Source organism: Triticum dicoccoides, chromosome 4A, assembly GCF_002162155.2.
Source record: "Triticum dicoccoides isolate Atlit2015 ecotype Zavitan chromosome 4A, WEW_v2.0, whole genome shotgun sequence".
NCBI lineage: Eukaryota > Viridiplantae > Streptophyta > Magnoliopsida > Poales > Poaceae > Triticum > Triticum dicoccoides.
In genome coordinates, this window is record NC_041386.1 from 582,936,320 (window position 1) to 582,959,184 (window position 22,865).

The 22,865-nt window shown below is 45.3% G+C and overlaps 2 protein-coding genes across 2 annotated transcripts; both read right to left on the minus strand.

Moving 5' to 3' along the window:
• Positions 1 to 2,304: 2,304 nt before the first annotated feature.
• On the minus strand, positions 2,305 to 4,823 carry LOC119286958 (suppressor of disruption of TFIIS-like). The gene is made up of 7 exons (XM_037566432.1): positions 4,665 to 4,823; positions 4,410 to 4,573; positions 4,257 to 4,294; positions 4,070 to 4,157; positions 3,723 to 3,968; positions 3,356 to 3,421; positions 2,305 to 2,761 (listed from the first exon to the last, which is right to left on the minus strand). The coding sequence occupies exons 1-7, from the start codon at positions 4,711 to 4,713 to the stop codon at positions 2,567 to 2,569; spliced, it is 846 nt and encodes a 281-aa protein (XP_037422329.1). The 5' UTR covers positions 4,714 to 4,823; the 3' UTR covers positions 2,305 to 2,566.
• A 7,865-nt stretch (positions 4,824 to 12,688) lies between these two features.
• LOC119286959 (importin-5-like) lies at positions 12,689 to 22,793 on the minus strand. Its single transcript, XM_037566433.1, has 19 exons — positions 21,294 to 22,793; positions 19,829 to 19,933; positions 19,668 to 19,733; positions 19,430 to 19,594; positions 19,196 to 19,270; positions 18,940 to 19,085; positions 17,949 to 18,084; positions 17,770 to 17,839; positions 17,560 to 17,687; positions 17,408 to 17,464; positions 16,633 to 16,818; positions 16,265 to 16,357; positions 15,691 to 15,776; positions 15,522 to 15,588; positions 15,347 to 15,413; positions 15,133 to 15,269; positions 14,092 to 14,183; positions 13,884 to 13,950; positions 12,689 to 13,184 (listed from the first exon to the last, which is right to left on the minus strand). The coding sequence occupies exons 1-19, from the start codon at positions 22,776 to 22,778 to the stop codon at positions 13,020 to 13,022; spliced, it is 3,393 nt and encodes a 1,130-aa protein (XP_037422330.1). The 5' UTR covers positions 22,779 to 22,793; the 3' UTR covers positions 12,689 to 13,019.
• Between the last annotated feature and the right edge of the window lie 72 nt (positions 22,794 to 22,865).

Here is a 22,865-nt window from a genome sequence, read left to right on the forward strand (position 1 = left end):
CACGTCAGCAGGTCAACGGGCAGGCGGGCAGTGCGGGCCAGGGGCCAGACGCCAGGGACCGTGGCGTCTGCTTCGTAACCCAGACGCCAGGGACCTTGGCGTCACCAAAAAAGGTCAGAAACGAAAAAAAAATTGGAACGAGGTCAAATCGGGATTTAGTTTGCCTTAAGGGTCAGAACAGTAATTTTGTCCGGGGAGGGGGGAGGGGCGAAGGGATTTAAGGGAAGGTCCCCGTAAATGCATGTAAGAAGCCGTATGTTTAGGATTATTGAAAGCAAAATGCCCGAATCGACACAGCCCGCCCAAACCATCTCTGGCAAGTATACTTAAAGTAGGAGTAATAATCAGCATGCACGCACGCACGCACGTCGCTGGACGCCGTAGTGATCAGCTGTCCAGTCAGCGCCCATCCCGACTTGGGAGGAGGGAGTAGTGATCTACAACGCCGCTTATCCGGATGCGCAGTCGAAGCTCTATCCATCCGGACGCGGCAACCCTCGCCGCCTCGCGAGGAATGTGACCGATCGATCGCTTCGGATAGCGACGACAGCGCGGCATGGCAATGGCAATGGGAGGAGCAGCCCGACAGTACAGCGTGATCCGGCCGCCGGTACAACGTAGCAACAACTTGTTCTGGAAACGTACCGATCCATCCGCGTCAGCGCCCACGCATCGGCGGCACCAGTCCAATCCACCGTCCATTTACCAACTCGCTCCAGTCCTTTTTACACCGTATATAGGAATGTTTTTTTCTAAACTCAAACTTCGTAAAGTTTGACCGTGTTTATATGGGGGGAAATCTGAGCATCAACAATACGAATGTTATATAATATATGAAAATTAAATTCATGATGCATCTAATGACATCGGTATTGTATTGTCAACGTTAGTATTTTCTTTCTGTAAAGTTGATTAAACTTTACAAAGTTTGACTTTCAAACAAATCTTATATGCGGAGTAAAAGGAACCGGAGTGAGTCCTACGGGTATATTTCTGCACACAAAAAGATCGGTATAACTGGTAGGAAAGCACGCGCTGGTCGATCAGTGAAATGTTCAGGCAATGTTTATTTTTCTTGACGTATAAAGTGATTTATACAACACCTTTTTTCGTGTTGAAATGTCTTTCTCATTTATTTAAAATTTTAAAATATGGAAGATAAACATGCAGCAATTGGATGTTGAGTGGCTTAGTTTAAGCTCCGGAACATTGATGCAAGCAGCTACGGCAACCAATAGATGGCCCGAGGGGACCGCGGCGACGATGTGTCTGACAAAGGAACAGACAAAATATGTCATTTGGTACAACAAAAGTGAAAAATGAGGCGGAGGACACAATTCCATAAGAATCGCACGAATCTGTCCACGTCACGCCTGTCGTAAAATTAAGCCGCTATGGCTAGCAGGACAACACGCGATGGTACGTCCGAGAGCACGACAATTTTACATATAAGAAAAAGAATCCCCTTCCTTTCTTCGTCGCGGGGTTATCGATCAATTTTTGGTTCCAAACGTTGACATAGAAAATCCCCACTATGTGAGTGCTTGTAACTGATGTCCACTTCATCTGCTCACAAGTGTACGTTGCTTCTGTTATGCGAATACCTGTTTTCTTACGCTTGAGGTATTCCATTGAAATGTTTTTTTCATTTATTTAGAATTTCAAAAATAGAAGATAAACATGTAGCAATTGGATGTTGAGTGGCTTAGTTTAAGCTCTGGAACATTGATGCAAGCAGCTACGACAACTAAGAGAGAGCCCGAGGGGACCGCGACGACGATGACTCTGCCAAAGGAATAGACAAAAGATGTCCTTTGGTACAACAATGTAAAAAACGAGGTGGATGACACAATTCAAGAAGAATCACACGAATCAATCCACCTCACCCCCATCATAAAATCAAGCCGCTATGGCTAGTAGGACAACACGCGATGGTACGTCCGGGAAGACGACAATTTTACATATAAGAAAAAGAATCCCCTTCCTTTCATCGTCGTGGGGTTATCGATCAAATTTTGGCCCTAAACGGTGACATTGAAAATTCCCACTATGTGAGTGCTTGTAACTGCTGTCCACTTCATCTGCTCACAAGTGTATGGTTGCTTCTGTTATGCGAATACCTATTCTTCTTATGCTTGAGGTTGAGGTATTCTATTCATCAGGCCTTGTTCGGTTTGGTATGGATCAGAAGAGGATCGGAAGGGATTGTGGGGGGGGTTAAATACTTTGATCGAAAGCGACAAGCAACATCAAGCAGATAGATAATAAATCATATCAAGGAGCTAGTTAACATAATAGCGCACGTAGCACATGTGACACATGACTCGTCCTGCAATTAAACTGCTTTGATTTGCATCGCTTTACAACACGGTGCTGATCAGAATTATTTGTCTTTACAATTAAACTGCTTTGATTTGCATCAGCTACTAGTAGGCACTTACTGTACATGCATATGAACTGTACACACACATAATTAATTATGCATCAGAAATCAATCAGAATGATCACATAGACATTATGGACATGTTGCGTCTGGATTGGAGCTGTTGGAGATGAGGACGATCGATCAGGCCTGGATGGAGGTGGGCTGGATGACGGCGTCCAGGTCGGCCCTCATGCTCTTGTTCTTCTCCACGTTGTGGTCGGGCTGGAGCTCGCCGTCGGCCGCCGCGCCGCCCCAGATCTCCGGGATGGCTCGCCGGAGGCCGCCGATGGTCTCCAGCGCGTAGTCCGCCTCCTTGCTCCTCGCCCTCTTGCCAACCTGCACGTTGTTCGCCAAATTAGACACTTTTCGATCAGACATGCTGATTTATGATTTCATTTGTACTGAATGCTGGCTGGACCGACACGTTGTCGAACGGCGACAATGGGAACACTATCTGACTGATGCGACGGGCCAGCGACTGCTGACGGAATAGAAGATGGTACATTCGGTTGGGACATCTTTTCTTCATCTTGTTGTCCCGTTTCCTCCACCACATTCGTGTTGGCAATGCCAATGCCAGCCACGAACATCGCATGTGCGAAATCAGGCTAATCGCTCCTCATAATGCCACCCAATAATGTAAACCCAGATGGCCTAATTGGAAGGCAAGCTCTCCATCTGTCTAATCTAATCAGCGCGCACCGGCCACCTGATCGACTCACTGATCTCATCGGTCGACCTAATTACCCGCCCAACAACGACGGACAGCGACGACACTGAGAACTGACTCGGCGCCACCAAGCTTTCAGCGTCGGTTAGCTTGAGCACGGGCCGTTCACACGCAAGTCTAATAAACTGTTCAAGACTGATGAACAAACAAAATATGAAATGAGGTCGGTTGAGATGATGTTTGGATGTAGGATAGTTTACCAGGGCCGTGCGGAGGCCGAGCGCTTTCCCGGCGGCGATGTTCCTCTCGCTGTCGTCGAGGAAGAGCTGACAGAGATCCACGTATTAGTTTTGTGATGATCAGGCAAGAACACAAACGGAGAACGCCAAGATGACAAGTGCTATAATATACTACTAACACATAAGCTTTGCTTTCATCGAAAGCAAGTGCTGATAAGGGCTCTCTGATTGTATTAGCTGTTAATGGTTTTTTTAAGCTGGTGGCTTGTGTTACCCCCGGTGTCACTTTCCGTCCATCGGGTTCAGTTCATGTTACATTATTATAAGCAGATGCTGTGCACGTCGATCTCTATTGCAGTACATTCTTAAGAAATCAGTAGATGGTTACCGTTCGGCGTGGGTTTGTGCCGGCGACGCGCAGGGCGGCGACGAAGGCGTGGACGGACGGTTTCAGGACGACGGCGGGGCGGTCGACGTCAGCGGCGGCGGCCTCGTCGTCCTCGCCCTCCAGCTCCTCCCCGAAGAGGTGCGGGTTCATGGTCTCGAAGCACACGACGCCGTCGAAGCAGGCCTCGTCCACGCCCAGCCGCTCCAGCGCCCGCTTCATGTGCGCGCGGTCCGAGTTGGTGAACAGCTGCACGCACGCACGCGCCCAACACAAATCAATTTTACTTGTTCAGTCAGAGGATCATCCGTTGATGCTCGAGAGAGAGAGGGAAATAGTAATGTGCTTACGATCTTGCGCTGGGGCATGCTCTGGAGCGCCGCCGCGAGCTGCGGGTCCGTGGTGATCACGTCGTAGGGCAGCCTCCCGTGCACGTAGCTGCAAAGCAATTAGTCTCGGCGTGTTTAGAGGCGTTGAACGAACGATTAGTTTGACAAGTTAGGGACGGTGGGTGTTGCGTGCAGCGTGGTGACCGACCTGTGGTACTCGTCCGGGTGCACGTCGTGGCCGAGCGCCTGCGCAAGTTGACAAAGAGCGGAAGACGCAGACACGTAAGAAAACCAGAAAAGAGAAAGAAAAGGCGAAGTTGGAGTGTGCGTTCGAGTCTGAGTTTGAACAAACAAAACGTACGACGAGGCCGGCGAGGGTGCTGCCGTGGGAGCGGAAGAGGTCGGCGCGGAGCGCGGCGGCCTTGTCGGCGGCGAGGCCGAACCTGGCGACGAGGAACTCGTCGATGTTGCGCCTCAGCGCTGGCCCAATGCCGGTGTTGCCCGGGTACAGCGTGTCGTCGAGGTCTGCTCGGTCCACGCACAGAGCAGAGGAATTTGTCAGATGACGGTAATTTGATCGTCGGCTCAAGCGAATTGCACATGTTTAGTTACGTACCTATGAGGAGGCAGTCGAAGGGGGAGCCGACGGGGGACTGGAAGGCCATGGCCGGAGAGCTAGCCGCGAGGAGCAGGAGGCGATCGGCGGTGGAGCAGGGGAGCAGAGGAGTCAGGATGCCGAAGTGCAGGGCGAGAGAGGAGCGAGCGAGGGAAGGTGGGGGGAGGGTCGGGGAGTTTAAATAGATGGAGGGCGAGCAGGTGGGGAGTGGATGACAGGGAACTTGGGTGCGCACACACGCATACATGTGCGTCAGTGCGTGAGTTGGCGTCCGATTCCGGTCCACTCGGTTGGGTTCCGTGAAGCGGCTCGTGTTCCTCGCGTCCGCGCGGTGGACGTTTTAATAGGTGGACGCGTCCCCGTGATCCGTGTCCGGGACGGCGGTCGGTCGCTCTTGGCGCAGAGCACTTTCTTTTAAGAACATGCACGCACACGGTACTTTTATGAGCACCGTCGAAAGATTAAGTCGGCGTGTCATTTTGAGACTGACGAAGACGACGGGAACATCTCCTTCCATTGAACATGCATCGACGGGAACCCTGGTGGACTGGGACGCCACTGTTCACCTGACCATCCAACCACAGGTTGGTTCACAGGTCTTGGCGCAGAGCTGCTTTCCGTGCCGCTTTGTATTTTTTTAGGCCGGTACTAGGCGCAAGTCGGCCGGCCGTCGGATGCGCCCATCCCATCGCTTCTCACCCTGCCAGCGCATCAGATCTGAGAAAAACACGCTGCGGGTTCATGGCGGCTGCCCCTCCTGCCGCGTCCACCCCTCCCCAGTTTGCCCTTGCCGTCGACAGTCGCCACCGTTCTCGCTATCAACTCTCGCCGCTAATGCTCGTCGGCAAAAAAAGGATATGGTTGTGGCAAAAATTCGCTCATCCAGCAACAACGAACTTCGGGCAGAGCATTGGTACTGGTTCCAGCAAAATGCCTTGTCGGTCCCGGCAAACCAGGTCCATGCTTGCAGCACCCCCACCCTTCCAGTCCAACTTGCCGTGATGGCCCCGCAGCTCATCGCGGTCACATGTTCCACCAGAACCAGTACACGCTTGCAGCTCCCTCCCCAACGGTCGAAGCATCCGTGTGCTCTGCCGCCGCACTTGCCAGTCGAGGTAGTAACAACTCGGTTGCTGGTTGCAGCATGCCCCAGCCGGTTGTAGCTCGCCAGCTTACGGTTGCAGCTCGGCCACCCTCGGTTCCATCGCTCGTAACAGATGTAGTCGTTGCCGACGCCCTGAGCAGTGGGAATAGAACAACAGAAGGGAGGGATCGCGTGGTAGCGGGGAAACGACGGGGAGCACATGGGGGTGGAAGGAGAAGGAGGAGATGAGAACGAACCGGCAATGGGTCAAAGTTTTGGCCGGTCGGCTGGATCTAAATGTTTTCTTTTAAACACGGTACTATCATAGATGCTTAGGGCATCTCGAACACGGACCATCAAACCGCCCGCAGCCGTCCGATCCATGCGGTCCGAATGTGTTTTCAAATCCATGGATCCATTGCAGTCATGTATTTGTCCACTGGCCAGTCCAGACGTTCTTTCTCCCGCAAACCGGAAGCAAACTGGGGGAGGGGGCTTTGCATGAACCCTCTCCCTTGCGCATGCCCTTTCACGCCCGATGCGGTTGCCCCGCATTCATGCCGCTCTAGTGCGGTCGCTCCGCATTAACGCTGGCCATTTTTCTTTCTTCGTCCCATCCAAGCACTGTTCGAGTTGTCTGCTCGAACTTATGGAGCGAGATAGGGGCAATGGGGCTCATAGTGAATTTTAAGGAATCAATGGATGTTATTCGAGGGATTAGCACATAGGGGTAGAAAATCATAAGCTTAGTGAGGGAGAGAGAAGAAGGAAGAAGAGGAAGCCCATGTGTCTATAGGGCATTTTTGTGTGCAATCAACTACGAGAGGGCATTTGCTTGAAAAAATTAAAAACTACGAGGAGGCATGCAACTTCCATATCAACTAAGTTGAAATGGGAAATTTTGATGAGTTGTATCTAGAGGGAATATTGTGAGACAGAGCCCCTAGCCATGAGAGAGACATTAGCAACGTATTTTCGTTTGTGTTCCCGCCGGTTTCTCGTCTATCTGATGGCCACTTTGGCACGGGAAGAGGGAAACCATGTATTAATGTTGGATGGTATCCTAAACTTTTTCTTGATAATAGTTTTTTGCGTTCATGGTGGCATTGTCTCGACGATGGAGGCGATATCATACGCAATAAAGCTCACACGTCTCATATGGTGTGAGGTTAGTTAAGTTTGTACAAGCTTAGTTTGTCGTGGCCTTTTCCTTTGAGCCTTGTTGAAAAGTACAAAATGTAAAACATGTAGCTACTGTCAACGAGTTCAAATAGATCTGATGCATTATTTTGTTGTATTAGACATGTCTTTTATCCGTGTATGGTTCAATTTTTCGGACCTAATGTAGTTTATTTTTATTTAATGATTAAAATCGGCCTAAATAATACTGTGTGAGTCATTCTTTCACGAAACTTCACATATGAGTAGAACGATCGACCAGATTTAATACCCAAAATTTAAGTCTTCTTTTTTGATCTTGCTATTCATCCACATTGGCGCCAATGGAACTTTTTCAACCATGTTATGTATTTTCGCTATAGCACTTCTGTCGCTAGCCCCCTGGGCTTCGCGTCGCCTCGCCGGGCTGCTGCTAGCTGGGCCTCGCGCCTTGTGCTGTCTGGGCTTGTTGTAGCGGGCCGAGAGTTGCGTCGGCCTTCCGCGTCGTAGGTTCAAAGGCTCGAGAAGGTTCGCGCCGGTTCGCTCGCTCCTCCGATTCCTTCTCCGGCACCACCACCGATCCAGAGCGCGAGATCACGAACCTTCCAGGCCCCGCTCCCGGAAATCTCGAAAGCCGACGGCGCCACGCTCCGATCCATCGCAGCCGCAGCCTCCGGGAGAACCATCCAGATCGATCGAGCCATTGCCATGGACGTCCTGAAGCGCGAGCTGCAGCGCAAGCGCCGGCAGCTGGACGCCGACTTCGGCGGCCGCAAGGTGCTCCGCCGCGCCGAGATCGAGGCGCGCGAGATCCAGCGCCTCCACGTCGCCGAGCGGGAGCGCCTCATCCAGAAGAAGAAGGAGGAGGAGGAGCTCCGGTCCCGCCCCGCCCCCGCGTCGTCTTCCTCCTCCTCGATGCCCGCGTTGCCTCCAGCCGCCGTCGCCAACGTGGCGAAGGCGTGCAACGACCGCGTGGAAGGTTCGCGGGAGTCGTCGTCGCTCCCGAGGGAGGAGGTGATCCGGCGCCTGCGCCTGCTGCGCCAGCCGGCCACGCTCTTCGGCGAGGACGACGCCGCGCGCCTCCGCCGCCTCCACGACGCGCTCGAGGACCCCGCCGCGGTCGCGGGCGTGGACGCCGCGGAGATCGGGGAGGGCCAGACCAACGACTTCCTCCGCGACTTCCAGGCCCCGCGCGCCAGGGCCGCGGCCGTGGCGTCCAAGCCCAAGGCCGGCGCGGCCGACAGGAGCGACGGCGACGGCGAGAAAGAGAAGGAGGAGCACTCTGTTCCTTCTTGGACTGTTCCTCGAAGAAACAAAATCACAGGTACTGTGAAACTGTAAATTCGTTTTAAGTTCGTCCGAGAATTCATTTTAAGATGTGAAATTGAATAAATTTGAGCAAGTTCTGACTGCATGTAAATTTTCGTCGAGAATAGTCATGTGGCAATCTGTGCAAAGAAAGGTAAAAACGAGTGCTCTTAAATGGCTTTTTTAGCACCATTTTTTTTCTTTTTTGTCCGTACCATCACACATCTTTTCTTCCCTAAAATTTAAAACAAATATGCTAATTGTAAAAAAGAAGTTATTTTTCTTCCGTACCTACTTTTTCTGATTTACAATTCATAGGGGGCTCGTACTTGAATTTCAGCATCTCGGTGAGCTGCTTTTGAAAAACACGGGGAAAATGCGTGCATGAAGGATGAGCTTTGGGTCACTATATTCACGAATGCTTCCAAGCTTCCACTTATTTTTAACACAAGGAAGGTGTCATTGAGCACCAAATTTTCATTCACCTCAAAAGCAAAGTACAACGTGTATTACAAATCCCTCCACTTCAAAGTTATGAAGACAAAACATTAGAAGGGCAGGAAGAATTGCCTTGAGAAAAATGGGTGAAGAGAGGTTCTATCCTTGAATTGAGAACCTGACGAGCACAATTGTGAGCTATGCCATTGATGTTCTTGTGAATGTGATAAACAACATTCATACGAGGGAGGTGTCGTGTAAGAAATTGCTGTCTGGAGGGCGACATCTCCAAGTGATACTTCCGTTTGTTGATGTTTCCTAACGCAACCATCTTCGCAAGAGATATATTAACTGTGAAGAAAGTAAGTTGCAAGAGAGATCTCCATGCACATGCTTTGTACAATACGTGACGATGGGCCCCATTATCATTAACTCTATAGTGATATTAGATGCATTGCCTGTCTTCATTACTTGATTCTCATGTGGTTCTCAACATAGTGCACAACACGTCTATTTATACATCAAAGTTGTAACACTTCGTCCAACAATTCAAGCTTGTTGTCTGATACTTTTTTTCTTTAGATTTTGTAGGCTCCGAGAGTAAGTGGGGAAGAGGAAGAAAGAGCACAAGAGCACTAGGAATGGAAACATGGAGGAAAGCTAAACTTTTTTGTTTTCACTTCTCATGTTGGAGGTGCAAATATTTAGTTTTGTGCTTTCCTGATGTCTTCCATTTCTATGGTTCTTGAGCACTCCTTCCTCTCCTCTTTCGCTTGAGCAAAAAATTAATGTATAACCCATAAATATGTGTGCACATACTTAGACAATCTGAGATCTTGAAGGCTAGTCAAGAAGAGGAAGAAAAGAGAGCTTGAGAGCAGTGGGATTGGGAACATGGAGAAAAGTCTAAATGCTTTGTTTTCACCTCTAGTGTTGGAGGTGAGAATTCTATTTGGTATTTCCTGATGCCTCCTATTCCTATTGTTCTCAAGAACTCCTTCCTTTTCTTTTTGGCTTGCTTGGTTGCTTTAGCGTAAAAACAAAATATAGGTGCACAAATTCGATGTGATATCCCAAAAGCAAGCTAGGAAGAGGAAGAAGAGAGGGCATAAGAGCAATGGGTATAAGAACATAAAGGGTCAATTGGTAATTGACGCACAAGACATGTAACAATTTGTGCATTGCTTATTATTTCCATCACCAATTCCCAAAGAGTTCACACAGGATAGCAAACTAATGGATGGATACATAGGCTAGCAAGAAACAACCATGACTGAAGCAAGATATATCTGCAGCTTCAAAAACTGTAAACTCTAATGGATTTTGTGCACTTGATCATAAAATGGTGTTGTTTTATGTATCTATATAGTTTTAGACGTGCAGGATCAGGCTTATTTTCCCACTCTTTAACCATGTCGGTTGTTTGCATCTTAACCTGGGTGATTTAATCATTGGCGGGATGGTTGCCGAGCTACAAGATTGAACGGCGAAGTACTTCGATGCGTGGAATAAATACCCATGGTCTCTTTGGGATCTTGTTCTTCCTTCGTGTCCGAACTTTGTGATGAGTTTAGACTGAATATATAATGATTGTACATTCATGTATTTTTCTCATACGTGTGGTGGCTAATGGTTTCCTTGGAGATATGTTTTCGTATATTTCTTTTCTTTCATGTACATAGTTGTATACAACCTTCATAATTTAGATACTAAATTACTTATAGAACAATACGACTATACATATTTTTCTTGATAAAATGGCCTATGGACATTTTGGTTTTCGTGATGTGAGATCTCTCTAATCATGGTTTAATCATGTTATGTCATCTATATAATAATACAACTTATGTCTGAAGTACCTTATGTTCAAAAAAATTGTCACCACAATGGTTCTTTGCCCACCGTTTTGCAATTTTTCCAAGTTCACTTAGAGGGTTTAATTTGTTCAATTTCATATTAATTTTAGATCATAACTTCTTATTGCTATATATTTTGACACTATAAATTCTCTACAGATATTGTTCTGAAGAAAGGTCGATACGCATATTATGTGCCAGTTTCGGATATGAGTAATAAAGGTAAGAAAAGGAGATCTTTTTCTATCTTTAGGCATGTGCCCTTAATTCGAGGACAATATGATAGGGCATGTGATAATGTGGCCACATTATCATTGATTGTCTTGCATGTTGACTGTAGAATGTTTCCCACATGCACCGTGTGTCTTCATTGCGTACACCTCAAAGGTTTTGCATATGGTGCACTACCCATTATTTATACCTCAAAGTTGAAACACTTTGTCCAATAATTCAAGCTTGTTCTTCAAGAGTTTTCTGTCATTAGATTTGTAGGCACTAAGAGTAAGCCAGGAAGAGGAAGAAAGAGAGAACTCAAAAGCGATAGGAATGGGGACATGGAGGAAAGCCTCCATGTTTGTTTGCACCTCTAGTGTTGAAGGTGCAAATATTTGGCATGAATCCTTTCTTGATGCCTCCCATTCCTATCGTTCTTGTGCACTCCTTCCTCTTCCTTTTGGCTTACGCAATAGCTCTGATGAAGAAACCATGGACATGTGTCCACATATTTAGATAAAATGAGACCTTGGAGGCGAGCCTGGAAGAGGAAGAATAGAGGGTCTTAGAGTAGTGGGAATAGGAACACGGAGGAAAGCCTAACTTGCTCGGTTTTCACGTCTAGTGTTGGATGTGATAATTTAGTTTGGCATTTCCCGATGCCTCCCATTCCTATTGTTCTAAAGCACTCAGTTCCTCTTCATTTTTGGCTTGCTTAGTTGCTTTAGCTTAGGAACCAAATTTATGTGTGCACATATTCGATGTGAAATCTCAAAAGTGATCTAGGAAGAGGAAGAAAGAGAGGGCCTAGGAGCAATGGGAATGAGAACATCGAGAAAAATTGAACTTATCGGTTCTTCACCTCTTGTGTTGAGGTGGAAATTCCGTTTGGTATTTCCCACCGCCTCACATTCATGTCGTTCTTAAACGCTCCTTCCCCTCCCTTTTTGTTTACTAAAACATTTAGCAGGATATATGTGGACATATTCAGATGATATGAGATGTCATTATGAGACTGGAAGAGGGAGTAAAGAGGGTCTAAGAGCAGTGTGCATGGGAACATGATGGAAGGCTAAAGCCTCCGTTCCTTGTATAACACTAGAGGATGCTTTAGTTTGGGTGTTCCTTGTCTAACACTAGAGGATGCTTTGGTTTGAGTTTTCTCATGCCTCACATAACATAAAAAGGATTCAAAGTATAACATAATTTGGTTCGAGTTCACATACTCTGCATAGTAGGGTTATTTTCTGTGGGGGTTTTTTTGGCATGCCCTGATCTATGGTAAGATAAGATGGCGGATTGCTAACTGGTCTATACTTGACAATATAGTATTGTAATTTATGGTCTATAGTTGACAATATAGTATTGTAATTTATGGTCTATACTTGACAATATAGTATTGTAATTTATGTTTCAGATTCTACAAGCAGAACCAAACACGTTTTAGACCCAGATTATTCTGCGCACGAGTCCATATCATACCAAGACACTTAATTATATACTCCCTCCGTCCCATAATATAATACATTGTTACATACAATATGCTCACATATTGGATGTAAAACATCTTATATCAGAGGGACTATTAAGTAGTATACATCTAAATCTGAAAGAAAAAATATTAAATATAGTCACAGAAACATACACTGGCAGTGTTAAATTTAGCAAGATGAGACACAACTTTAACAGACAATGATAGATATTCTTCAATTCACACAGATCTTCTATACGTTTTATATTCGTACAATATATACAATCCTATAGTATCCAAATGAGAGCTACTCCCTCCGTTTCTAAATAAGACGTTTTGGTAGTTAAAATTACCAAAACGGAGTACAAAGCGGTTTTAAGTACATGTTTTGACCTAGTTTCATCTGTTTCAGTTAAGAAATTAAACGACATGAAATCACTTCAGCACTCTGGTAACATCCAGAATGGACAACCCTCAAAACAAGATGGAACAAATGTTGACAGAATGAATGCGACATCAACCATCAACGATCAAAATTGTTGTTAATTTACAACTGTTTCGACCCAACTAACATCACTAGCCAAATATGTAACTTTACAAACTTGCGGCGGCGATGTGGAGACATCCCAGCCTCACACACATCACTCCACAATAAAATATACACACCTGATGCAAACCTTGCCCTTGGTACAAAAGCCCAGGGCTATGCTGCACAAACCCCAGCAACCCAAGCACAAAAAATGTGTGAACGGAACACAAGAAGAAAGGGAAAAAAAGGTAAGCTTTGAATTCCATATGTGTAACACGACTGAGGTCATTCTGGTTAGCTATGATGTCAATACAGATTGTAACGCGAGCTGTTGCTGCGGCTGAAGAGTAGACCATGTCGAGGCAAGTACTGAAGGAGGCAGAGTGGTTTGGAGCTGTCTTAGCAGATTAACTATCTTGCTAGCAGTTTGCTCTGTTGCCAGATCCTTGCCGGCACACAAGATCTGCACTTGGCAAAAATATATATGGTGTTAAACAGATAGTGTTGAACGTTCTGAAGATATTGTGAGCCATATAGCCCTGTGATTGTATTATAGATATATTCCATGGTGAGCTCACATTATATTGAAAGTACATTTCAAATTGCAATGTTTCTGTCAAATTGACTGCATCAATTATAGACTAGACAGACAGACACAAATTAGTCTCGAGGAATGAAGAATAATTTAGTGCTACTATAGAAGGACCGGTGATTCTAAAATAAGATAACAAAAGAGAAAAGGTAATTGCATGTAGGGTAACAGATGATTTGGCAGTTGAGACGAGTAACAAATGGTTGCAAAAAAACATACTACCGTAGACAGCATTGTGACCAAAAATTCTTGATGTACCACAGTAGGTACTCCCAGTTTCAGGGTTCAACCTAGAGGTTGACAGGGTTAACCAGACACACTAGTTGGTACCGCATTTGTCGATACTCTGAGGTGTATTTATATGCATATTATGATTAACACGGATATGCAGTTTCGAAGTGCTGATTTCAAATCGATTTTCAGAACTCAAGACATAAGGTGCATAGTATACAAATAGAAGAAATCCTTTATGGCTCCAAAAATGCAGGTAGTAACATCTTTACCAGCAAATCAAACAAAATGGAAAAGATACATTGAGAATCAAGAAATAATATAAACAAAAATGAATACCTCTGCAAAAGTAGATACAATCTTTGGAAGATGTTGATTATTATGGCCTAAAAGCTCACTGTCGGACCTGTTAGTCGTGCCAACAAAGTTAGTAAGAGAGAAAACATAATCATGCTACTAACTAAATGTAGGTTGGCATTTCTATTCCACATCATGACTTGCCAAAACTGCAAAATCCCAGTGGAAATAATTTTTGGCTATTGCTTACTTCTCAAGCATTGCACACATCTGTTCATGGACAATCTTGGCCTCAACTAGGTCATTTTTCAATGGCAAACAACTTAACCAAGCAGGAATGACCTGTTAAAATAAAAAAGGTGTTGCATGTCAGAAGCACTGGTTAAGGAATTGATTTAGTAAAAGAGGTACTCCCTCTGTCTCAAAAGTACTCATCATTTGACAGGTAATGCACAATCATTTGATACTTGGGGCAAGAGGACATAGTGAAGTGTCATTGAATTCCTAAAGATCCAATGAGCAATTGATGAAAGAACTACTATCTTCCTTTCTTCCTTTTTAAACTACATAATGACATCTTAGTATTGTTGGCCTGTTGGGTTCAGATGTACTCCCTCTGTCTCAAAATATAAGACTTTTTTGACACTAAAATAGTCTTATATTTTGAGACAGGTAGCATATCTTAGTTCAAATCCCATTCAGTGGCAGCAAACAGAGCAATATTACAACAAAGTAGATCTTTAGCTTACAACAGAAATAGTGGTGTTGTAGGCAATGTGTTCACTATTGAGAATTACGAATTCTCACACTAATTCAAAGAAAAAGGGAAAATATCCATGTATAACATGCCTGGAAAACTGGTTGAATACTGTAAGGCCAAAAGGGGTACAAGTTCAATATTAGGTATGATTGCATAGTCTGATTTCATCTTTCAATTAGACATGTCTTGTTAGTTAAAACAATTTACTGTTCACACATAACTTGGAAGGTTTCAGCTAAATGTTTGCACAGTAAACCTCTGAGCCTTGAGGTGATGTTATCTGCTTTGAGTAACAAGTACGGCTAATTTTTATCTTAAGGAAAATGACGTTGAACCTTGACAACGTTTATTATCAAATTAATGTCAAACATGAATACCCATTCCCAAGCCCTTTCTGGATTCTCAAGGACACAAATGCAGGAGTTTAAAGTAAATACTTCCTACATTTAATCACCACATATTCAAAGCATGCATGCTAGGTTGTGTGCAATACAAGAGTAAGAATACAAAGGCATATGGCTCACAAGATACCTGAGATGCATCGATGCTATCACGATGAAATTGACATATCTTTCCAAGAGCGGAAACAGAATTGTCATATGCCATCGCATTATCCAAATCCAATGCATTAGGATGTTTGATTACATTGTATAATCTGGACAGTGCCTCTGCATAAAAATAAAATCAACGTCAACAACAACTGAAACAATAAAATAGCCTGATTCACAATGAGTAAAACACATACCCCCAGTATGAGGCCTAAATGCAGAACCACCAAACTCAGCACAGATGCCAATACCATAAACTGCAGCCTGGAAACAACAGGTTAAAAATGAACCCATGGACTTCTAAAGAAACTTCTTGAGAAAATATGCAATATGATCACACATTAAACTTTGTGATTGAAGAAAGATTCAGACCTGTCTAACATCTGGGTTTTCACTTGCGCAGGCTTCTAACAGGGAAGGAAGATATGTGTCATAATACCTGAGAAGTGAGAACCAGATAACAAAAAAACTTTGCTTTATGAGAAAGGGTTTTACGAACAATATCTTGGAGAAAAGAGTAGGAGGATCATAAAGCTGTTACCTAACTGCTGCTTCTCGACAGTGTTCTGCAACATCATCAAAAATGCAAATGGTGACTCTTCTTTCTTCTGATGTCTTATCCTTGCCCTAATAATTGATCAAATCAAACATGATAAACTTACAAGTCCATCTAAATAATGCATTGTGTTACAAGAGTATAATGTTTGCAATGAGATGTTTAGCAGTTATCACGGATCATCGGATCACCAAAAAACAGAACATATATAACATTCACATCGAAGCTTCTTTTTGGAAACATCTAAAGAAAGGATTGCAAATGAGAAACATTCAACTACGTAAGCAGTTCGTTCTATGAACATACTATCTGAAAATGACCAAAGGGGTAACGAAGCATGGTTTAAGATTTGGCATCAGCAAAGTCAAAGAATCATTTGTTATGTAAAGATCAGTTTTCAGAGCTACTCTTATAGGCTAATAAAATGTAGCCCCCACAACCAATGGTTAATCATTGTACTACCAGCATAGGTGTCGAATAGACAGAGTTCATCAAAGAACAAAAGGAATAGGTTAGTGAAACATAGCCTCAAAATCTCACGGTTAATCATTTCACGTACCAACATAGGTGTCAAGTAGACAGAGAGTTCATCAAAGAATGGAAGGAAGTAAGTCTTGAAAGTTTTGACCAGAGTGCCCAAACAATCTCCAACCTGCAAAATCACAAATGGTAAGCTTGTCTAAATTACTGGTGATGGAGCTTAGCAATTAGCATTATCATTAGCCGCTGTTTACATTAGCGAAAAGTACAAAACAATCATGCAAGCAACTTTTATTGCTTAATTACATGAATAAGGATCAATTAGGTATCTAAGTCGATTTCAGTACACATACTGGCCACTTGTCTATATTACCACATGTATCAAAAATATAAGTACTGGTATGCTGCTTTGTCCAAAAGTTGCAGTCTAGCATTTCGTTAGCTTACTTGATCAAAGATTTCATCCTCCTGTTCGTTTTCTTCCCTCAGTAGCTCGTCTTCTTCTGAATCAAAGTCTTCAGCGTTCGCCCTCTCTGTTCGTTCTGTCCTCCTATTAGAGCTTGCTGTTATTACTTCTTTGATTCCCTCCACTATATATCTAACCTGGCCTTCATCGAGAAGTGTTCCTGACATCTGAATGAAGGTGATGAATTACAGATTATTACTATTTTTATCTTAAGAAACAGATTATTACTATCTATCAATGATCTACACCAAACCAAGTGCAGGAATAAGCACACAACTGAAAAGGCACAGATGATTGTGAGTTGATGACATGTACTAGCAGATGAAGACTGTCACACTTTATTAATAGGTAGGATAAGTTGAATGGTAAAGAGTATTTTCACTAAATATTTAGGCAGAAGAGCTAATCAACACAGCACTAGGGACATAATCCTGTTAATTTTATAGCTAAAATTATACAGCACAGACTACAGAGTAGGTGGTTCTTAAAAATCGCCCAAACCCAGGTGGCAATACTAACCACACACCTTACACCACACAATACATCACAGTTTAAACCAATGCTGATCCATCGAGGTCCACACGGTAGAACACTAGCATATACTTAAGCATAGTAAGACCAAGGAGTCTAGTAAAGTTATGACAAAATAAGCTGTGCACAAAGTCAAAATACTGAGGCTTCTGAAGAGAACATAACTTTTTCAGTGTAATGCCACAAAAAACTATAACCATGGTACTATAACACAATATACAGTACCTGAATTGACTCGTTCAATGACTCCAGTATGCTTGCACAAATTTGTGTCTCGGGTTCCTACAGAGTTGTAGTAACAGGCTTAGACCAAAGAACAATAACTAACTGAATGAGCACTAAGTAGAATAAAGAAAAATCTTAGAAGCTGCACTTACTTTATGCATAGCCTCTACAAGAGCTGGAACTATGTAATCAGATAGTTGCTTAAGATAAGAATTATCCCGGCCTTGAGCTTGGCCTTTTTCTACTGCCAACTTTGCTGAACGCAGAAGCTCAGGCATCGCTGGGAAGATTGCATTATGCATACAACATGAGAACATGCAAAGTACAAGAAAGAAATATAACAAAAATTGAAGATCCCCAACCTGAAACAGCTGCCTTCCTAACTTCGTCATGAAAATAGAATTTGAGGAGAGGTACCAGAGTAGTTGCAACCTGTACAAATCCAGATTCAGTTGCAATTCCTTGTGCGCACACACAACAAGACAGTGCGACAGACAGGGAGGAGGATGAATTTTGAAAGAAGAAAAAATGATAACATGACCTGATCAATCCATGGAAAAAAACCTTCCTTGAGCTCATCAGCATAGCAACACAGCATACTACATGCTGTTGCTTTCTCCTCCAGAAGACTGGTCCTGATGCCAATCCTCTTATCTCCCAGGGTAATAGTCTCAACACTGCATTTATTTAGTACAGACCGTAAGGAATTTTTTAGCCTATATAGGTGGTAAGCACAAAACTCTCTGTTAATAGTCTCGGCACTGCTACAATGAAAGGTGGGTTGAGCTAAACAGAATACAAGTTAATTCTTAGTTCGTCCTGTATGGACTAACACACAAATTCAAAAAAACAAGCCAAAGTATCACCAACATCATAATGCCAAATCATGCAGGCAACTACTGAAAACATGCCTGCATGGTCAGATTCACCATTTCTATCATGTGACTGTGACCAGCGGATGAAAATTCAATACAGGTAAATAGGGATGGGGGTGGTTCAGGCCGTTGGCCCGCTGAACCAACACTAAAATTGTGGCACCAGTGTACTCGGCAGACCCATATAAAACGAGGTTGACTGCAGCCATGATCTGATCAAACCTAGATCAATCGAACCTGGACCTCATGTAGAGCACCCCCTTCCTCCTAGGGAGAAAAGCAAAGGCATCAAGCAACCTGAATGGCTGGAGCAATCATCCCGTCCCTTCCTCTCCACTGCCCACCAGTGGCGCCTTCCCCGTCCTCACCCACAAAACACTAATGCTCTCAACCACCACCACTGTTGCCGGGTGACACTGACAATGCCTCCACTCATTAGCGTGTTGGCAGCCACATAAGGACGATCCTAGGAACCTAACACTTCAGCACATTACCCTATATAAGAGGATCAGACCAAAAATTGTCCCTAAATACTTTGAAAAGGTTATGCTGCACAAGAAAAAGAACCGAACTGCTCAGCCCCACCTACACACACTATAAGAAAACAAGATATGACAAAATGTCAATGTAAACATGGAGGGGAGTCCTAAAACATACCCATCATCATCAGATTCACCATCCTCGTCTGCAGAAGTGATGCTCACATCTGGTTTAAGCTGAGCAGACTGAAGTAGAGGGGGCATAACAACACTCATGTACGGGAGGAACTCCTGACCAAGGCACTTACAAAGTCTTGCCCATGCCTACAAATGCATTTAGAATAAGCAAAAGTTTTAGTTATCACAATTAGATTAAGTCAAGGTGAACACAAGTGATCGTATAACTGCTAATTGTATTCTGATTTCCAACGTACTTGCAGCATGTAACTCGTTATTGGGTCATCAGCCTCCATGTGAGATCCTTGCAGTGACATCAAAACTTCCATAACCTAAGCAAAATGCATTCATGCTCAAAGGGCCAACCAGTGAATATTGAATTTTGCAGAATAAATTGCAGATAACATATCTACAATCTAACCTGATACTTGACATGGAAAGTTTTTACAACATGAAATATATATGAACCAGGGCAACAAAAATATCATTACCTGCTTAGCGTCATCCCTAAATTTCTGTTTCCCAACAGCCATACCAACTAAACTTATGCATTCCATGGATTTGGCACGCAACATTCTGCTTGATTTATCAGTTGCATTCATGAGTATAGCCTTGAGATATGGTATGACTGCATCATAATATTTTTGGAAGTGTTCCTGAATCAATATGTTTGGCATGAATTAGCAACAGTATTGACCAGAAAACCTTCAACGGTATTTTCTCTTGTACCTGTGAAGAATCTGCAGCTGACGCTAAAGCGGTCAAAGCACCTTCTTGCACCATTTGGCTTCCAGACTATAAGGAAAGCAAACAAATTTCCAAATATGTATCAAATATACACATGTATATACCGTAGCCTCTAGAAGTTTAAGGTTGGAAGCAAGATTTACCTGAAGCAACAGGAGAAGTTTGCCGACTATCACGTCCAAGTATGGAGTTAAAATGTCAGGTCTGCAATTTTCGCTGAAGTTCAGAATTGCAGAAGCTGCATGTGCCTGAACTCATCGGGAATATAAAATGGAAAACAAAGGTTAGAACATGCCTTGTTGATCACTTGATGGAGGAAACACTCATGACAAGCACTCAAGTACACATCCAAGAAAGCACAAGTTGCAAACACTAACAACAATAAACAGTATAAGCTTTTCTGTGAGATGCAATCAGATGCTGTCATGCCCATGTCTTGAATAGCTTGTACACATATATGGTCACTGAACTAGCATCAACTCCAGTGTAAACGGGGTACATTGGAAGATGCCATATACCCCTTGAAGCATATTTTGCAGAAACATAAACACCTAAGACCAACAAAAAAACAATCCAGACAGCAACCTTCCAAGATTGGTATAAGTAGCACCCTTGGATGTTCTGCAGGCAGTCTATCTATGGTGTACAGGAATCTTGCACTATTCTAGATCTATTTTGTGCTAAACAGTTTTATTTAACTAAAGTTCTCCAAGCAAAATGTTTTGAATGTTGAATCTCTCTGGTTTCCACTTCCAAATTCATATCGATATTACGCATATGGGTGGTTTGGAGATGCTCTTGAATTTCATTTAGATTTACTTTTAAAACAGTTGACGTACTGAGCAGAACTAAAACATTACAACAAACCACTCTTAGGTCATCATCGTTTTGGTGCAGAACAATTTTTAACTGAAAGATTGTCTACATAATGCATGTCTTCTATAAGCAGCAGCAAGGAATCTAAATACAAGCCAACATCTCAGGAATTAAGAATGCATCATGTGATACGGATAAACTCAGCCAGTCTGAATTGCCTCCAAAGACATGACGAGTGCAAACATCCATCAACCAGTATGTAGAAAAATCTTGGCAATAAACTGCAATACCCTACAAATAATTTGAACAATACCCTAGCAAATACCAACTCTTGGCTTCACAGACAGGCTAAGAGTCCACTTTATGTTTTGACCTAAAACACCATGTGTTGTCCAAAAATAGGCCTAAAACTCCAAAGTGTAACACAACAAACTAGTAAAAAGATATGATAAAATCGTCAATACAAATACTATGATGACGATATACAACCTGTACACTTATGCACATCAGCATATCCGAAGTCATACACCACAAAACATCATGTGTGCATCATCAAAACATGACCAGTTACATAACTGTCAAGTGTCAACAGTGCCCTAGTAGTAGACTTGGAATACCACACACTAGGGGGACAATGTCTATCATTTAAATGAAATGTATGGTAATATAGCAAGCATGTGGGTTACATGATATGATGATAAACACTGCTTTAAGAAATTAGGATAGCAGAAAGAATATTGAAAGGGGAATGATGCAGATGACTTAGAATGCAAATGGTGAGCAATCACTTGCCTGTACGCGTGGGTTCTCGGAATCATCCATGGCTGAAGCCAACGCAGGGAGTACAACATGGTGCAACTTGTTCTGCAACTCAGGCCCCAAGTCCGTCGAAAGCTGCCCTACTGCATTGATTGCTGCCCACCTCACCCGAGGATGAGGATCATTGAAGGAATTCAGCACCATCCCAACTACCTGATCAAGATTCTTAGTCATCACCTTAGCACAGCCTTCTGCAATCTGTGATATCGTCATGAGTGCCGCATGCCTTCTCTTCCACTCTTCAGCACCGATAAATGATGGGAGCAACTCAGCAGCCACGGGCAAGATGGTGTTCCCACCAACAGCAATTGCAAGCCGGTCAAGACACTCCTGTGCAAAAACAAAGCTTCCAGTTTCCCCGGCGTCCTCCTCCTCGGACACTGCAGCGTACCATGCCGGCTCATCCTGGACATCAAGCAGCATGGTCATGACGACCGCAAAGAGCCTGCCGACGTACCGGGGCAGCCTCCTCATCATCCCAGGCGCCCGCTCCCTCGCCTCGGCAAGGGTGACAACGAACTCGACAGCAAGGTGGCGTGTGCCATCCTCCAATCCAGGGGCCTCGGCAATCTGCAGCATGGAGGCGACGACGTCGGGCAGCTGGCGGCGGAGGAACCGCGGCTCCAGGCCAGCGAGCTCAATCATCATCTCGAGCGCCTCCTGCGCGGAGCCCTCGTTGCCGCAGTTGAGCGACTCGGCCAGGGCGCGCATCATGGCGGGGAGGAGGTCCTGGAACCGGTCGCGGTCGGCGGCGGAGGGGAGGGACTGGATGACGCTGATGGCGGCGTTGAGGCCGGCGACGCGGACGTCGGTGGAGGGGAGGGACTGGATGACGCTGATGGCGGCGTTGAGGCCGGCGACGCGGACGTCGGTGGAGGAGGGGTGCGAGAGCGCGGCGAGGAGGAGCGCGTGGAGGTCGGGGAAGCCGGCGGCGAGGTGGGAGGCGAGCCTGGCGAGGGTGTTGAGCGCCGACTCCTGCAGCGCGGGGGGCGAGGATGAGGAGGCGACGGACTTGTAGAGGAAGGTGAGGAGATCGGGCCAGGAGCCGGAGGGCAGCAGGTAGGTGGCGAGCTCGGCGACGGCGTCGGAGAGCTTCTTGGAGATGGACCTGGAGAGGCCGGGCGCGGAGGCCGCGGAGAGGAGGAGCGCCCGGAGCGAGGACTGCGTGGCGGGGGCGAGCGCCGGGTAGACGAAGGCCTGGGAGCCCGGGGAGATGAGGCGGCGGAGCAGCACGGCGGCCATGGGCGCGGCGGGGTGCGCCGGGGAGAGCAGCAGGTGGGCGAGGCGCAGCGCGAGCGGGTCCGGGTGGGAGGCGCGGAGGGCGTGGAACGTCCGCTCCGCCCGCGACCGCGCCTCGTTGGCCGGCGACGCCAGGTCCCCCAGCAGCGCCGTCAGCGGCGCCGGGTCCGCGCCCAGCACCGCCGCCGCGTCCTGCCCCTCCGCCGCCTGCGGATCCATGGGCTCCGGCGGTGCGCGGTGCGCGGCGCGGGGAGAGGGGGGGAGGGGAAAGTGGTGGGCGCTGGCGGTGGAATTCGGCGGGATATT

Excerpts from the sequence above, each read along its gene's own strand:
- LOC119286958 (XM_037566432.1), bottom strand. The coding sequence starts at position 4,713 with ATGGCCTTCCAGTCCCCCGTCGGCTCCCCCTTCGACTGCCTCCTCATA. Across the intron at positions 4,295-4,409 it reads GCACCCTCGCCGGCCTCGTC|GCGCTCGGCCACGACGTGCA; the intron begins GTACGTTTTGTT and ends CAACTTGCGCAG. Across the intron at positions 3,422-3,722 it reads GCACAAACCCACGCCGAACG|CTCTTCCTCGACGACAGCGA; the intron begins GTAACCATCTAC and ends GATCTCTGTCAG.
- LOC119286959 (XM_037566433.1), bottom strand. The coding sequence starts at position 22,778 with ATGGATCCGCAGGCGGCGGAGGGGCAGGACGCGGCGGCGGTGCTGGGC. Across the intron at positions 19,734-19,828 it reads AACTTCTCCTGTTGCTTCAG|TCTGGAAGCCAAATGGTGCA; the intron begins GTAAATCTTGCT and ends CTTTCCTTATAG. Across the intron at positions 15,589-15,690 it reads TGTCGAGAAGCAGCAGTTAG|GTATTATGACACATATCTTC; the intron begins GTAACAGCTTTA and ends CTCACTTCTCAG.